Here is an 18,504-nt window from a genome sequence, read left to right on the forward strand (position 1 = left end):
GTTACTTCCCGTGCCTGTTTTGCTGTTTTGTCAGTTCCACAAGGTGCTCTATGGGAATTAGAGCCCACGGGCCTGAGAGGATCACTAAAAAGCATGTGAACACGACTAAAAACAACAATATTAACAGGCACCAGGAATCCTTTTGCTGTAATGGATTTTAACTACTTACCTGCTGTTGATCATAGAATCTGTGGCACTGACCCTTAAAATTTTAACTGCCAGCTCCATGGGTTCTATATTTCCATGCATCTTTCCATTGGTGGTTAGAACATAGATGTTGGCAGGGCGTCTCCCCCCCCACCCCCGCTCACGCATGTACATGAGCATAAGAGCGAGGAATCATTCACCAGGCGGAGGGGTAGACAGCAGGGAAAGTACATGCCTGGCACCCCCCAAACTTTGCGCCCTAGGCCCATACTTCTGATTACACCTAGTTCCGGCCCTGGACGCTGGGCATCATTTGTTAACAAAAGGGCTGGGTCGGGACTGGAACTATGAGTAGACAGAAGAAGTATGTGCCTAGGGCGCAAAGCTGTGGGGGCTCCAGGCACATACCTTCTCTGCCTCATACCCCTAGTCCGGTCCCCACTCGGCAGTGAGTGACTCCTTTTTGACATGCATGTGTGAACCTATCGGGCGATGCGACCGGCCAGGTTGCCTAGCTCGTCTGGCCTGGCGCTGGGCTGCGTACTTGCAGACTATGATTTGCTACAGCAGTCCAGCAAAATGGAAATGTTTAACTAAAAAGCGGGTGGAGTTTGGTGAAATAGAGGTTGTGGTATGAAGATATGAAGACAAGTTCAAAACATATGGGTGGACAACACTCAGGTCTGGACTGAGAGTCAAACTAGGCCCTGGCATTTCAGGTACATAGAGGCCCAGTCAGCCCATACAGAGGCCCAAACAGCTCCCACCAGCCCACTAAATACTGACTTTCTATGGCACCTTTTAGCAGCCCCTCTGGCATTTGCCAGAACCCACAGATTGCCAGTCCAGGCCTGACAACACTGGACAAATTTGCACCTGGACAGTAACCATCAGTGATTAGCTTTTTTTCGGCCAGCTGAAGGTAGAACACTTAAAAGAAAACGTTGATTGGTTGCCATGGGTAACTGCCCAGGTTCAAATGAGCCCAATATCGATAAATGGCCTCCAATGTGTGCACCCAGCTTCAGGATTTGCACAATGCACATGCACCAACAGGGTCCCCAAAGCCAGTGTCGGACTGGAATGCCAGGCGCCACCAGAAAACCTTAGACCAGGGGCCACCAGAAAACCTTAGACCAGGGGCCACCAGAAAACCTTAGACCAGGTGCCCACCAGATAACCTTAGACCTTGGGTCCACTTTCCAAACTATTATTCCTCCTCTTCTCACTCTTCCTCTTTATTCTCATAGTCTTTTATATCTACTTACTATATTTTTCCATTATTATGCATTTTTTCCCCATAAAGAAATAGGGAATGGCCATAAAGTAGGCCAAATGTTTAGAAGCAAGAGGGTCCACGGACACCTGGGCCCACCTGGTGTTTTCCTGGAATCCCGGTGGGCCAGTGCGACACTGTTAGTTGTCAGTGTGATCAGGGTGTCATTTATATTTTCTTTTAATTTTTATTTGCACTGCTGGTCTGGTTGGGCGCACCTGCTGGTAGAAGAAAGGCTGCAAGGCCAATTTAATGCTACCTTGAGTCTGTATCACTCTCTCCAAGCCACATCAGCCAATCAAAGATTTTCTTGTTTCAAATAATCCATTGGAGCAATGTTCATCTAATGTAACTGCTTACTGGATGCTATGGATTTATTTTAGGAAACCTCACCCATGTTGGTAGTTTTTGACACACAGTGAGACAATTAGTAGTTATTGTATGAAGAAGATCCCTGCTTGTTTGCGGGGAGAATGTGGGGATATTGAATAACAGTTTATTTATAGCATATTTTGAATATTGTTTTCGGCAGCATGAAGGTAGAGATGCCATAGTTAGTGCTGCCAACTGACTGTATTATAATCAGTCCAGCCAACAAAACTGATACCTTTCCTTTACTCATTAGTCAGGGCCCCATTGATCCTCAATGCAATCTGAAGCTAAAAACACAACCCAAGTGAAACTATGAAAGGGACCAAAATTCTCACCGAATGTTTTTCGCCGGTAGCTCCCAATGGTGCAAATGAGGTGCAAAAATAAAGCCTAGGGGATACAGTATATGACACAGTAATAAGGCAAGTTCAGACGTGATTAGTAGAGCTTGACTATATTGCACTCACTATATTGTGAGTGCAATTTTATATTTCCATAAAATGTTACCATTGGGTATTTTACTATAAAGCCATACCACCTATGTAAAAAGTGACCAGCACATCATGGACTAGTACATATAACAGGAGTATTTCCTCTAACACCAGTGGACTAGGGTTAATTAATTATACTATATTGTAAGTAAAATGTCATATTCTCTTAAAAAGTAACCATGGGGTATTTAGCTATCAGTACTAATTACCACCAATAATATCAAGGAACATTTATGGAGCCAGTCACATAAGTTAGAAGCAGCTGACACATTTGCCAATACATATGGTTATTTATATCTTCTCTGACACCTGGACCTGCTTTGCTGGATAACAAAAATCATCCAATGTTTTTGAGGCTGGTGAGGGCTCACCTTGGGAAAGAGGGAATGCAGGAGCACAGTGAGTGCTAACGTTCTAGGGCATGTTCTGCCAAAAGCTGGCCAGATGAGTTGCTTTCAGATAGTCATAGCCATGGAAATGCCCCCCTCTCTTAATGGAAAGGTGAATGTGATAAGTACATCATTCTCCCGTTATATTAAATATACTATAAATTCTGCAGGTGTGGGACCTGTTATACGTAATTTGGATTTTCAAACTTTAAGTCTACAGGTATGGGACCCAGGGCCGGAACTAGGGGTATGCAGAGTAAGCACATGCCTAGGGCGCAAAGGTGGAGGGGCGCCAGGCACATACTTACTCCTACCCCTAGTCCAGTCCCTTCTCTGCCGACCGCCACTTGTTCCCATCTGTGCGAGTACGCATGCGTGGATTCGCGCAGAAGCGTCTTTACTTGCAGATGCGTCTTTTCGCGCATGCGCAGAAGCACGCAAACCAGACGGTGCAGCAGCCGGGCAGATGATGGGACCTGTTATAAAGAAGGCTTGGGACCTGGGGTTTTTCTGTAATTTGGATCTTCATGCCTTAAGTCTACTAGAAAATCATGTAAATAGTAAATAAACCCAATCGGCTGGTTTTGCTTCCAGTAAGGTTAAAGGTGGCCATACACGATAATATCCGTTCGTTTCGTGAGGTCAGCAAATGAGCAGATCTTTCCCCGATATGCCCACCAACGGCAGGGCGATATCAGATTAATGTGAACGCTTGGCCCTGGGGCCGAACAATCGTATTACAACGAAGAGAATGAGCACTGACAGGAAGAGGACTGATGCGGTTCTTGATTGCCAGAAAAATCAAACCTCCCTGATCGATATCTTGGCCAGAAGCCCCCATACACTGCCGAATCAGTCTAAAGGACAGATATTGGCAGCTTTAATCTGCCCGTGTATGGCCACCTTAAATTACTTCTTAGTTGGGTTCAAGTACAAGGTACTGTTTAATTATTACAGAGAAAAGGGTATTAATTTAATAGAAATTAATTTCATGAAATTTGGATTACTTGCTCATATAGCCAATGCTCACTCTCCTAAAACTGCGTCATTTCATTTTATTTTTCTGGGCACAAGTCAATTACACGCTGACCTTTTGTGCCATCTGTAGGCAAACATATCGCTAATTAGTGATCGTGCAACAACCTAATTAAAACCCCATTAATGCGCTGAAATCTTACTCCTGTCTATATCTCTTGTGTTACTTGTTTGAACAGATAAGGGTTACATTCTAGGCAAATAGTCTGGCGGCCCGGCACCAACTCTTCATCTGTGAATTGGGCATAGACACATGATGCTGCCTTTCTCCCACGTTCACTGTTCCGTATATTCATCTAATTTTCTAAAATTGCCCTTTTTTAAGAATGTCTCTTCTGGTTACCCATAGAATTGTATGATTAAAGGAACATTATAAAATATATATATATATATAATTACATTTTTATCATCTCTTGCAATTAGCCAATTTAACTAAACATAATCAGCCCAATGTAGCTGTTTTAGATGGAGGTAAGCAGAAGTCCATTATTTTGGGGGTGAAAAGGGGTCACCTATACACTTGTAATCTAATTAAATCTAATTATCTACTTTGCAACAACCAGAATTGTAAAAACATGGGGTAGATCTGGTTTCTCTCTTTGTCCTGTTTAGCTCAAGAAATAAAAAGAATAATAAAAAGAATAGGCGAAAATTATGTTCAGCACATTTGGAACCTAAATGGAAAGTTGTGGGTAAAATCCAAATATATCTTGTCACTTTTTGGAAAAGACTAGTAATAAATGGTCTAATTATCGTAATACAATAATCTCTCCTGAATTTTTGACTTCTACTTTCACAGCTTACAACCATCTGCCACCTCTCGTCTCAAACCCTTCTATCTTGCTGCTCCTTACCTCTGGAATTCCATCCCTGAATTCCTCCGTAAGGAGTGCTCTCTTAATCTCTTCAAGAAAAAACTAAGAGCCTAGCTTTTGGAGCACTAGAACATTAGACTAGTCCTATGCCTACTGACTATGCCTTACCTTGAGCACTTTTTCATCTCCAATTTGTACCTGTATGTTAGCCTCCCATCCACTTAGACTGTAAGCTCTATAGGGCAGGGACCTGCTTCCCACTATATCTCTTACTACATAGCACTTAAGCTCTTTGTCCTATGATTCTGTATATATTTATTATGTGATTTGTCTTACCCATGTATACTTTTATATATATATATATATATATATATATATATATATATATATATATATATATATATATATATATATATATATATATATATATTGTACTTTTATGCAATGTACATCGCTGCGGCTCCTTTACAGTGCTTTACAAATAAAGTTATACATACATACAAGTTATATATACATACATCTAATTAATAAGGAAATATGGCTAGAGCAACATTTCAGATGAATACACTTAGCACATGGGATGGGACACATAAATTAAAAAAAAAACAAACATATAAAAAAAAAAACTTTCTACCAGTAATGCTGTTTTCTGCTCCAAATTTAAACTCCAAATCCAGACTGCTTTCATTTCCTATGGTCTTGTCCGAAAATAAAAAAAAAGTTATGGACAATTCAAGTTTTATTACTTTATTACTGCAGTTCAAATATCCATTTTCAATGAGCTGAGGGTCTTCACAGCGGTTAATTTGTTAAATACTGGGCTTATTAGTGGCTTATGGCACATGTAGCAATATTGGACATTTCATATTTTCCCTATTAACAATGGGCCTTCAAAACATCTGATGTCTCCTTCAGTTGGTCCTTCTGTTATAGCTATCAGCAAGAATTGAATGTAAATGCTAATGTGTGTTTTTTCGCTTACTTTGTGCTTGGCAATTTTAAGCATTTTTACCCCATGTTTTGACTGTGGAAAACATAGCAAGCAAAATGGCCAAAAGCAAAATGCTGTAAGGCTATTGGGTTTGTTTGTTCAGATTTACAGTATATTTCAGGCGACTGTTCATTAGACACAAGTGTCTCTGTTATTTGAGTAAAGCCAATCACTAGGCTCTCTGATATGGAGTCTGTGTACAGAAGACAGGTTTGGTAGAGATAACAATGTGTTCCATATGGGAACATCAATACTGCTGTATCGACCAGTAGCATTTCCACCATCCATTGATCAATTACCTTATCTTCTTTTCTATTAATCCCCTAATTAGTTAAGGCAATAATAGTCTGAGAATGATTCACCGGAAGGGCCATAATTTTCTCTGTACAGGTGCCATCACTATGAGGTTGATGATATGATGCACAACCCGGAGTAGATTTGGGTATAAATAAAAAGAAGACAGTAGGTTCTTTCCTGTACGCTCCATCAGTCTCATCAGAAGAGCCACAGACGGGGGTAACCTAACAGCCTTAGGAGGGTAAGTACAGATCAGTGCTATCCTTTACAAAAGGAGTTGAGGTGTGGATACATATAGCATGTCTTTGCTTTTGTTACTTGCTTATTTCTACATCAAGGACATTCAACCTACAACCCTAACCAGTGTCCAGTAGTGCAAAATCAGTGGACATTTCTGGTCTAGGCAGCCTCAATGGCAGTTCCTTTAACTGGATTATAATAGGGATGCAACAAGTTCATGTTTTTGTGGAAACTACTTAAAAGGCTTAGCCAAGCACTGAACAGAATGTAATTCCACCATGCGATTACAAAGATGTTTAAAAAGGTTGGTTGAACTGGAGCTCCAGTAACAAGAGATGCTATCACTTTATTATATTCCCCTATACTTTTTAAATTATACAATTGTCACGTTTTTTGATTACTTAAAGCGTGGCTTTCAAAAATCTAATCAGACCGGGAGGATTCCTTGTTTGGCTGGAGAGTACGGATCTGGTAGACCTAGCTGTTGTCTTGGCCATCAACCCCAAGCAGAAGGACACTTTAAGGAATCTGTCTATAGAGTTATAATCATTTATATTTCACATCTCAACTCAGCAGGTCATGAATGGGGGATTCAGTCCTCCATGAGACCAAATTTTTGGTCTCAATTGAATGTTGCACTTGTAAATTCATATTAAATAATGGTCCAGTTTACCATAGCAACCAGGCAGTGGTGTGAATGAGAGACTGGAAGATAAATAGGATAGGTCTGAACAGAAAGATAAGTAATACAATTGTAACAATAACAATAAAATTGTAGCCATAAGGAGCAATTGTTTTTTTTTTTTGGCTGCCTGGGTAAGCGACCCTCCATTTGAAATCTGAAGAAAAAGGCAAATAATCCATAAACTATAAATAATTTAAGAGTAATTATAAAGTTTTCAGGAAACAGACATTCTATAAAATCCTAAAAGTTACTTTAAAGGTAAACTACCCCTTTGATACAAAGCTGCTGGGCACTAAAAGGTCGTAAATATATATTATCTATTCTAATGAAAATGATAATGAAAAACATCCAGCATCATTGTTTGGCTTATAATGGAACACCTGGCGGCTCCTGGGAATGACACCCTTTAATTAAGAAGTATTTAGGAGCACAGGAAGATGTCAGATATAACGTGTACTCCCATACATTACACTGCACCATTCGTTAAAAAATTGTTCTTGTCATTGGTTCTTTCCAGAGAAAACCGTGCATTTAATAATGGAGGCCAGAGCACTAATTATCCTTTTAGTCTTCCTGCAATTATCCTTTTCCTCTTCACTTCCTGCCAGGTAAGACAGAGGGCTGGGGGCATGTGCTGTTATATTTAGCGTTGAATATAAAAGTCTGGAGAGATTTCATTAAGGTTTATTTTTTTAAGATCACAATCATCGAAGGCTTTCTTGAATAAAAGCATTTTGGAGCCATGTGAGATATCCCTCCCTGGGCTGCATTTCCATGAATGGTTAAACACGGATAATATAGTTCTGCTATATTTTCCATGCATTCACCAATCATCCCATTCATAAAGAATAGGCATTTGCTTGAATGTAACTCACCCTGAACGCATATTTAAAATGCAGCTGATTAGATACAACTATAGATACAGTTAGTTGTGTAAATGAGACCTTACAAGGCTAATGATGTATTTATGGGATGTGAATTGTTATCTATGGCAGAAGCAAGCGTCACGTTGATGGGAGGTTCACCAGTGAATTCAGCCGAGCCAGGGGATCAGCTGCTATACGCAAGATCATCAACTCTGCTCTTGCTGGGAAAAGGTAAGTTCTTCTTCAATATGTTAATATATGGAACTACTGGATTAGAAGAAGGCGGCAGAATGGAGTAATATATTAAGAATGGCATATAATAGACTATAATGACTCATTTATGCACTACTTTTTCATATAGAGTTGTCTATCACACTAGAACTGTAACAATAAAGGTGGCTATAGACGAAAAGATCCGCTCATTTGGCAACATCGCCAAACGAGCGGATCTTTCCCCGATATGCCATTAACAGGCATGGCTATATCGGGGGTAATCTGATTGTTCGGCTGTATGGCCGAACAATCGATTACGATGCGCAATGGGCTCCGGCGGGATCGGTCGGGTCAAAATCAACCCTGACCGATCGACCAAACGACCGATCGACCAAACGACCGATCTCCGCCGGACGAAAGATGTCAGCACACTCCACACACGATCCGAAAATCGTACGATAGTATCTGTGTGTCTATGGCCAGCTTTAGTTCTCTTTTGATGCATGTCACACAGGCAAGGGTGAGCAGCTACAATCGCTCATGGAGGAGCCAACAGATGCCTGCAGCCTCTAAGATTATTTCTGCTTTTGGTGAACAGGAAATATAGTAACATACTAATTTCTGCTGGGAAAAGTCATGCATCATTATTATTTGAGAAAATGTAACACAAAGGTGAACCACCCTTTTAATTGGGAAGTTACTTATATAATAGATGAGGCTGGCAAACTTGCACTTGGTCAGACTATTCCTGACTGATCCAGAGGAAGCTAAAATCCCTCTTCTCCAAATTATACATTATATTTACACAATGATGCTAAAAAGCACCAAACTACCATTGTTGACAGTGACATTATCATTTTCAACAAACAGGAATAATATCAATCCCCTTTATGTCTGACTAGGGACATTGAGGAAAATTACCAAATAGACGTGCCAGATGTGGACAATCAGAGGGAAATCCTAAAGGAACTTGCATATAACAGCCTACCAGAACTAAGGTACGTCTCTTCTGATCCCTCAGCTATTCCTGTGAGAGAGGCTTTACTTATGTCTAAAGGAAATCTGTGTCTTGATTGCAGTAGAACAGTTCAGGAACATAATTATTTACTTAATATACATCATATATACATAGATGCATTAAAACGTAACGACTATATTTTTTTTTAATACTTTAGTTTTAGTTTTAATACTATACACAAATTCAAGTTAACATTGACTTTCAAATCTCAACTTAGTTGGTCTCTGGGCTGTGCACCCTTCCACTGCTTTGGACCAACCCAATATTCTTGTAACTTTTTGCTCTATAGAGAGCAGAGCTGCCATTTAGCTGTACAACATTAGGCCCCTCCCTTTTTGGGTGGGGCTTATATCTGAGCCAATCACCTAATGTTAACCAACTGGCCTGATGGATTTGGCTTTTTCAAACTTTTAGTGCCCCATTGTCCTCACCTCATGAGTTTCCCCATTTTACATATTACTAGGGGCCTTATTGGTGGCCCTGCTCTGGACACTTTGAGCTTTAGTGGAGCTAAAACTACTCATCTACCTATACCTAACTGCCTGTTGCTCCTAGAGTAACTCAACAGAGAATTGTAACCCTGTATGAGTTAAGCCTCATTCAATGGGTCCCCTAGCCTAATTTAGAGTACTGTCTGCACCAGAAAACTGCCCCATCCCACCTGCTTTTGATGTAGGCAATTTCTACACATCCAAAAAAATTCCCTGGCCCTTAGAACCATGTGATGTCTTCAAACATGATCTTTTGTTCTCACTTTGATCCTGATCCATTCATTGAAGTAAAATAATATGTAGATGATGAGATAGAACCCAGTCACTCCTCCTCATGGGTGATGTAGGTGCTGCTTTTTTCACCTTCAGCTGCCAGTCTCTAAAACAATAGAACACTCATTTGGGAATCATCACTGTTTAACTGAGAAAAATATATATATTAAATTTGCACTTATAAAATGTTATGAGTCAGACCCCAAAAATAATCCCTCTCCTGCTCTTATTCTGATTCCAACCCAGTTTTATCATGTTAAGGTGGCCATACACGGGCCGATAAAAGCTGCCGACAGACTGTGTCGGCAGCTTATTGGCCCGTGTATGGGGTCCCCCGACGGGCTTCCCCGATCGAGATCTGGCCGAAAGTCGGCCAGATCTCGATAGGATGGGTTTAAAAATCCCGTCGGATCGCGGCCGCATCTGTTCGTTGATGCGGTCCCGCGATCCGACCGCCCGTTTGCCGAATGCTAGGATCCGATCGTTGGGCCATAGGGCCCACGATCGGATCTGCCCGATATTGCCCACCTCAAGGTGGGCATATCGGAGGGAGATCCGCTCATTTGGCGACATCGCCAAACGAGCGGATCTTTCCATGTATGGCCACCTTTAGTCCATTGTCTGTCAGACCTTAGCCTGGAAACCATCTTTAGTGGTGTTGGCCCTTACCGCATGTTAAAGGGATACTGGAGCTTTCAGAGCCCGCCAGAACAAACTCCAGGTGAAAATGGCACAGGTACCCCTTGATGGCTGCCCCGTTATCATTATTGCTAAGTGGGCCTTGGATTTCAATAATGTCTAATGGTTTATGAACTGTCCCAGCAGGTCAGAGGAGAAGCAGCTGACAGAACAGAAAGCAGCAGAAGATCTACTATGTTCTGCCATCCTGAATATGCTTTACAGGGCACCCTACCAGCCCCTGCCAGCACAAAGTGCTCAGGTAAAAACTGCTTTAATTTGCATCAGATACAATGTTTAGGGGGCATCAGTTTGCACATGGCTACATTTTTAGAATTGTGAAGGTTACTTAATTACAGGGGCCTTAAAATTTAACATGAGCCAGAACTATAACTCTCATGCTTGCTGAAGGAAGAGCAACTTTGAGGATGACAGATTGCCTATATTTTAAACTTCCATGCACTGTTATTATTCAGTAATTAGTAATTCAGCACTTCCTGACAGCGGCAAAACTAGAGAATAGCAGACCCTGTGAGGACAATGGCACATGGGATGATTCATGGCTTTTTGATGAACACCCCTTTTTGATGGAAATCAATGGGGTGACAAAACACTGGTCACTGTGCCTGATCCTGTGCTTTCAGATAGAGCCAGCACTTCACAATGCAACTGCTTTCAGTTAAGCTATTGTTTCTCCTTCTGAATGTAATTGGAGGAGTAAAGAGTGACTGAAGTTTAATAAAGCACAAATCACATGGTTGAGTGTACTTGGGAATCATGTATAGTCCTATGTCAGGGTAACATTTTTTTCCTGTATATATCTGAAGTGCTTTTGCTTCCTTATGTTACCACTGTTGACCATCTGCCTCTACTGTGCCAACCACTATCACATGAATGGCATAAGACAAATACGGGCACTGACTTAAAATTTTTAATAAAAATATCCCATTTATAAAATATGCCATTTAAGGTCAGGGTTGGATTGGAGGGCCCGGGGCCCACTGGGTCTGCTGTTTCAGGGCCCCTGCAGCAAAGACACATTGGCCAGGTCCTTCCCCTCCATATCTGCAACCCCCACAAGGGCTTGGGTCCCACCAGGTTTTTTCTTGCCGGCCCAGTCCGACCCTGTTTAAGGGGCTTCTTTAGTTTATTCTTTAATGAATAAAGTACCCCCTCTTGTAAAATATAAGGATATTATAAGTTACCAAGGAGTTTCATGACCATATATTTTTATACAAGACTTGGAACTCCGAAGTTACTTCTAATATCCTCATATTTTGCAACTGGGGGTACTTTATTTATTATAATACACAAGTTTCAGTAAGTCATGTGACAGAAATTACATCAGAACTCATCGTTTATAACTGATGACATCAGATTATAAGGATATAATTTACAGGATATTCATGTCTTTTGTGTATTATAAGGAATTATACAAAATATGCATTACGTACGTTGAACAGACAACTCAGTCCGCAGCTGCTCGGCTTGACTACACTAACAAGCCCAAGTTGTGGTTAGGGTTGCCACCTTTTCTGGAAAAAAATACCAGCCTTATCTTTTTTCCCTATTAATAACATTGGGATCAACTATAATTTTTACTGGCCAGGCCGGTACAATACTGACCAGGTAGCAACCCTAGTTGTGGTGGGTCCAAGGGGAAGCAGGGATGCTGCATTATACCCCAGAGATATTTAGTAGTTTATTTCCCACAAAACCACAGCTTTACATTTAATATTCTTTTGCAGGACCTGCTATAGCTTTAGGCAGGGGTGCTTCGCCAATGAGGCAAGTTGAGGCTGTCGCCTCAGGCAGCAGCACCCCACTAGGTACCAGGGGCAGCAAAAATGCTGCTCCTGGTACTTTAAGAGCGAATTTCCAGGGGAGGGGGGGCAGCAGCAACTGCTGCTGCCTCAGGCGGCGGAGGGGCCAGGATCACCCCTGGCTTTAGGGTTCCATCCCTAATTCACCCGCTTTATCATCAAGCCATATTCTGCAGCTACAGCTCATAGTAAAATGCAAAACGAATTCCTACTCTCTCACAATTCCCTGCAGATAAGGCAATGCGCATTGCTGCTGCCTATTGGAATCATGTGACATAGAAACCTCCCAAATGAAATTCCTTGGGAATTTTCTAGATAAATGCCTCTGTCAGAAAAACATAAGACAAATGAACACAAGATGAATGTCCCCTGGAGATTTGGGCATGCATATTCCGCAACGGCATTTCAGCAACTGAAAAAAATAGCTCTTTCTACAGTAAATAATAAGATTATTTTGGGCTGAGTATGTCCGGGAAGCAGATAATATAATAAGGCGATAAGCAGGAGGCGGCTCATACCCCCCACCCTGCAGAGATCCGACACGTGCCTTATGTAGCCATGCAAACAGCTGGGGATTAATGTCTAAAGAAAATCCAGGGGGGGGGTCACTTGTATGTGCTGTTCTGCCTGCCAAGTATCCTTATAATTATCTCCCATTTGGTTATGCAAGGTCAGTACATGTGACTGCATAATATCTAGAATATTTATCTTATCCCCTGTCATTGCCTTGCAGGATTACCAAGGAAAAAACAGCAGCGTGGAGGAAGTGAAACACATATAGCCATGAATATTATCACATGTCGGCTTTCAGATCACAATCATACCCTTTAGGAAGAACTAGACCCGATTCCATTTTGACCATCCGCACGCAATACTAATTTTATTTAATTTTCAGCTTGGAAACTTATACAGAGGGGGTGCAGGACTATTGCAGTACCCTCAGTATGGCAACTCCGTTCAAAGATTGGAGCTCCGACATGTTGCACCCTCACTGCATTTAATCTTCTTGAAAGGAGGATTTCCATGGACTTTAAAAGAATAGTACAATTCCACCAATTCAGATAATGCTGTTTAGCTGAAGTCTATAAAGACAGGCATGCGAAATGTCAGTGGGAAAGTGCTAAGCTTGCAATTGCATGGATAATTTTTACTTGCTTTACCTGTGAATTCAGTGTTTCTAAGATCATTAATACCCATCCAGGACCAACCACTATCGCTAACCTATACCACCTGCTTGAGATGCTGATAGTTGTAGTTCAGTTTTGAGGTTACTTATGCATCAATGAACCTTATCACTGGGAACAAGTCTTTCTGCCCAATACATTTCCATCAGCAAAGCAGATTCCAGGAAAGTCCTGCCTGAGAAGAGGTTCTACAGGGCCGTGGTCTTTCTTTGCTTAAAGCATGAGCCTTCTACCTAAGCAAATAGCATGAGGCCCCACTTCCCCTTTATTATTGGCCTAGCAGATACATATTTTGGTTGGATATGTTAGTACAAATGCTGCCTTACATGTTGTATAAACCTTTGTATTAAATGTTCCAGGCAGGTCCCACAGAGAAGAGTCCATTGATATCTGGGTCCTGTATATTTAATTCTTGTGATGCTCAAAACTGTAGAAAGGCAAGAAATGAACTTAGAGCGAGGGTAGCTAACCCCCCTTGGAAATGTTGCAAGGATCTCTCTGTTAGAGAACAAGCTGATCAATGAGCGGCTATTTGATTTGATTGATTTACACAGCTCATGATGGGAATCACCTAAGATACCAAGCTACCCAATCAATATAAGATGCTTTTGACATTAATGGGGAAAAATACCTTATTTATAAATTATTTTCTGTTTCACTATTCACATTAGAATAAGAGGGCAGAGACTATATACATTATATTGGGTGGGTGGGGGTTTTTTACCTTCAAAAAATAAAGCGTTTTCAATAGCGCCATCTACATTTTTGACCACTATGGACACTCTAGTTCAAAATATATCAAGGAAACACAACATGACAGCTCCCCTTAAATCTAAAAAAACTATTCTATCCAGGCAATAAGCTTAAAAACTCATATTTAATTGTCCGTCTTATGGAAGACAAACATAAGATAAACTTCTTATGTCCAGAATGCATTTTCCCTTGGAGCTACACTGATGATATATACAGTATTGCTGAAGTGAGCAAGGGGACGGTATGGATTGCATGGGTTCGCCCAACCTTGCCATAAAGCAAAAAAATGCAAAGTTATTACCATGTCATTAGATGTGGTGGGGTTTGTGTTGATTGGTCCAAATTGCCAGTGACGTGTGCGCAATGCTAATGTGCTGCTAATGCTGTAGGCTTATGTCTCATTTAAATAAAAGATACAATTCTAACTCTATGCGTCTGGATGTTTTCATTTCTCTCTTTGGTCTGTATGTGGGAGGGGGGTGGGAATTAAAGGATTGGGACTGGTAAAATAGCAAAGCCTCTAATCACATTCCGTCTGTGAATATGACATCAAACCTACCTGGGTGTTCATTAGTGTAACTCTGCCTATTCCATGCGTAACCCGTTATTGACTTAATAATAGCATGAAGGCAGGTTTCACCTGATGGACCTGTGCCGTTTTTCAACCTCATCTACTATCTTACAGTCCATCATATAATATGTTTAGGACTGGCCCACCAGGGCACTGGATAAAACCTGGTGGGACTTGGTCCAGTTGAACCCCACGTCTCCCAATAAATTGGCGGGCTGTATGGTGCAACATGAGAGGGGCTGAAATGCATTGGAAATGGCATCTGTAATCTTGGCAATGACAATTATTGCGAGGGACTTTGGGGTGGTGTGCCAAAGTAGTGGGCTTTTCTAGCCTGTTTGAGCTGTGGTACAAAGAAATAGGGGTGCTTTCTCTTATCCAGTGGTTGGGGGAAAAGGAGGGTGGACAGAGTAAGGACCCTGTTTTGTAATATAGCGTTTAGTTCTCCTTTAACTGACATGCTGCAGGCCAGCTGTTGACAAGGTGCTAGGAACTGTAGATCAGTTTAATCTGTAGAACTGTATTCTTGGCCAGCAATATTCTTCGAATACTCAGGTACATATTGGCTGTCGGTCACCAGCAAGTCTATAAACCCTTATATGGGCCCAAACGGTTTGCTTCCACAATCATAATCTGATCCAGGCTTGCTCAGATATCTATTGACAGGCTGTAAAATCACCTTAGCTGATTATTGCCCATGTCCATTTTATGATCCAATCATGTGCCAATGGACCATGGATGCTTGGGACCTGGGGTTTTCCAGATCTTTCCATTATTTGGATCTCTATACCTTAAAGTGGACCTGTCACCCAGACATAAAAATCTGTATAATAAATGCCCTTTTCAAATTAAACATGAAACCCAAATTATTATTTTTTATTAAAGCATTCATAGCTGTCAATCAAATATTGGCTGCCCGCCTATATGCCTTAGGCATAGAGGCAGGGCAGACAATTACTTTCACTTTCCATTCAGCACTTCCTAGATGTCACTCCTCTCCACACATTCCCCCTGTTCTCTTCACCATTTAATTGTGTAGCCAGGGCATGGGGATGGACATCAGGCCCCCTATTCTGGTGCACAAACAGGATTTTGAGATGATACAAGGCTTGCCTTAATAAAAGTGTCCACAAAATGGCTCCTGCCTGCTTGTTATAATTATTAATTCCCAGATGAAAGGAAACAAGATTCAAATAATTTCTACACTGTAAATAAAATGCATTTTGCTTGAATAACATGATAAAATAGGATTTGGAATTATTTTTTTTGGGTGACGGGTCCCCTTTAAAGGAATAATAACAGCAAAAAATTTAAGTGTTTTAAAGTAATGAAAATATAATGTAGTGTTGCCCTGCACTGGTAAAAATGGTGTTTGTGCTTCAGAAACTCTACTATAGTTTATATAAACAAGCTGCTGTGTAGCCATGGAGGCAGCCATTCAAAGCTGAAAAAGGAGAAATGGCACAGGATACACAGCAGATAACAGATAAACTCTGTAGTATACAATGGGAACTCATCTGTTATCTACTGTGTATCCTGTGCTTGAATGACTGCCCCCATGGCTACACAGTAGCTTGTTTATATAAAGTACAGTTGTGTTTCTGAAGCAAACACACCAGTATTTCCAGTGCAGGGCAACAGTACATTATATTGCAATTCCTTTAAAACACTTTTGGTATCACTGTTCCTTTAAATCTACTAAAAAATTTGAAGTATTAACTAAACCCAATGAGCTTGTTTTGCCTCCAGTAAGAACTGATTATTAGGGATGTAGCGAACCGCCGATAATGTGTTCGCGAACGCCGTTCGCGAACACCGGCAAAAAATGCGAACAGTTCGCGAACAGTTTGCGAACTTCGAACATCCGAAAATCGTTCGATTCGAACGATCGAAGGATTTTAATCGTTCGATCGAACGATTTTCGTTCGAATCGAACGATCGAAGCCATTCGATCGAATGATTTCATTCAATCCAATGGCTTTGATCGTTCGATTCGAACGAAAATCCTTCGATTTTAGCGATCGAATGGTCGAATGGTCGAACGATTTTGACGCGAACGTCGCGCGACGTTCGCGAACTTGCGGCGGACGCGAACAGCCGATGTTCGTGCGAACAAGTTCGCCGGCGAACAGTCCGCGACATCCCTACTGATTATAGCTAAGTGTAGATCAAGTACAAGGTACTGCTTTAATAATACAGAGAAAAGGGAAATCATTTACATTATTTAATTAAAACGGAGCCTACCTGTAATTTTGATTTTTCTAAATAATGGGTTTCTGGATAATAGATCCAATACATGTAGTAAATAATTTTAAATAAATACAAACAATAAAAAATAACTGGCAATCTGCCACAAAATACTATCGTCTACTAAGGCCGCCACCATTTCTGAAAAAAATTTCTCAGTATTATCTGTTATAATTCTTTCCTATTAATAACTGTCAGCAAAATATTGACTGACCTCCCAGTGCCTGCTGTTGCTACTGCCTTCCCATTCCATAGTTACAGACTTCAGTAGCTCCATCTTTACAAGGGTAGAAATTTTCAGTGGTCCTGTCACTATGGCAACAGTGTTGCCCTGGGAACAGAGCCAGACGAAATCAGTTCAAGTAAGTAAATGCGTTGGTGGAATACTTGGGGATTTTCCTTTTTTATTCAGTGGGAAATGAAACAAGAAATGCTGAAACACAGGTGCTATTTTTTCTTTTTACCTATGTAACACTATGAGTTACAGGGAGCTCCTGATGGGTTGGGGGCTTCCCGCTTCCCCCCTTATACTTATTTATTGAGACAGAAAGCTTGGAATTGTAATCTAGCTAAGAAAGTCTAAAGCTAGGTATACAATTTAGCCAAGATAGGCCAAATTGGACTGATTTGAATCTTTGGTCCCAGGTCAAACAATCAGTTCATAATGTGGGCCTATGGAGATCCATTGCTAATTAATGCACAATGGTAGTTATTGTTCGATGGCATTTTCCACCAGGGTCTACCAGGGTGTTCTGCCCTATGTTTCAGAGAAATTTTGATATGGTTAGATCAGTGATCCCCAACCAGTGGCTCGCGAACAACATGTTGCTCACCAATTCCTTGAATGTTGCTCCCAGTGGCCTCAAAGCAGGCGCTTATTTTTGAATTTCTGGCTTGGAGGCAACTTTTGGTTGCATAAAAACCAGATATACTGCCAAACACATCCTCCTGTAGGCTGCCAGTCCCCATAGGTAGGGATGGGCGATTTTTTTTCGGCTTGTTTCACCGCAGAAATGACGCCCATATACTTGTATGGCGTTGTGCATCAAAAAGTTTTTTGACGCCCATAGACTTTAATGCCCGTCAGTGACATTTCACCGGCAGCGAATTTTTGACGAAACAGGGCAAATTCGCCCAAACATACCCATAGGGGCTAATAAACAGCCAATCACAGTCCTTGTTTGGCGCCCCAGAGACTTTTATTATGCTTGTGTTGCTCCACAACTCTTTTTACATTTTAATATGGCTCACAGGTAAGAAAGGTTGGGGACCCCTGGGTTAGAGAAACAAGCCCCACGAGTGGCATCTATGAAAAAAAGCCACCATAGACACAGGCCTTTGTAGTCTTTCCCCATATCAGGGCCTATCAAATAGCAAACTACCAGCAGGATGGGTGCTTCTTTGGTGCAAAAATACTGGAAACGCATAGGGTGGCCTCAGTAGCACCCCAAGCTGGTCCGACTGGGGAAAAAACAAACCGTAGTGTGAAAAGACCAGCTATTTATCTGCTAGTAGCCATCATAATTCCAGCTGGAGTTCTTCTAGCTTTTGCCTTAAGTGTTTTCAGTCATTTGTGATTCGGCTAGCAGTTCACATTCTCAGGCTTGAACTCTCTTCTTCATTAAAACTGCAGAGATCTCGGTAAAGCA

The 18,504-nt window shown here is 41.3% G+C and overlaps 1 protein-coding gene across 3 annotated transcripts; it reads left to right on the top strand.

The window, feature by feature from the left end:
- The first annotated feature begins 5,973 nt into the window (after positions 1-5,973).
- On the top strand, positions 5,974-14,462 carry LOC101027264 (secretin precursor). 3 transcript variants are annotated; one of them, XM_041570344.1, is made up of 6 exons: positions 5,974-6,054; positions 7,256-7,346; positions 7,734-7,835; positions 8,720-8,815; positions 10,422-10,539; positions 12,834-14,462. In XM_041570344.1, the coding sequence occupies exons 2-6, from the start codon at positions 7,276-7,278 to the stop codon at positions 12,879-12,881; spliced, it is 435 nt and encodes a 144-aa protein (XP_041426278.1). In that variant the 5' UTR covers positions 5,974-6,054; positions 7,256-7,275; the 3' UTR covers positions 12,882-14,462.
- Positions 14,463-18,504: the final 4,042 nt, after the last annotated feature.

The sequence above is a fragment of the Xenopus laevis genome, chromosome 7S, assembly GCF_017654675.1.
Source record: "Xenopus laevis strain J_2021 chromosome 7S, Xenopus_laevis_v10.1, whole genome shotgun sequence".
NCBI classification, from domain to species: Eukaryota; Metazoa; Chordata; class Amphibia; order Anura; family Pipidae; genus Xenopus; species Xenopus laevis.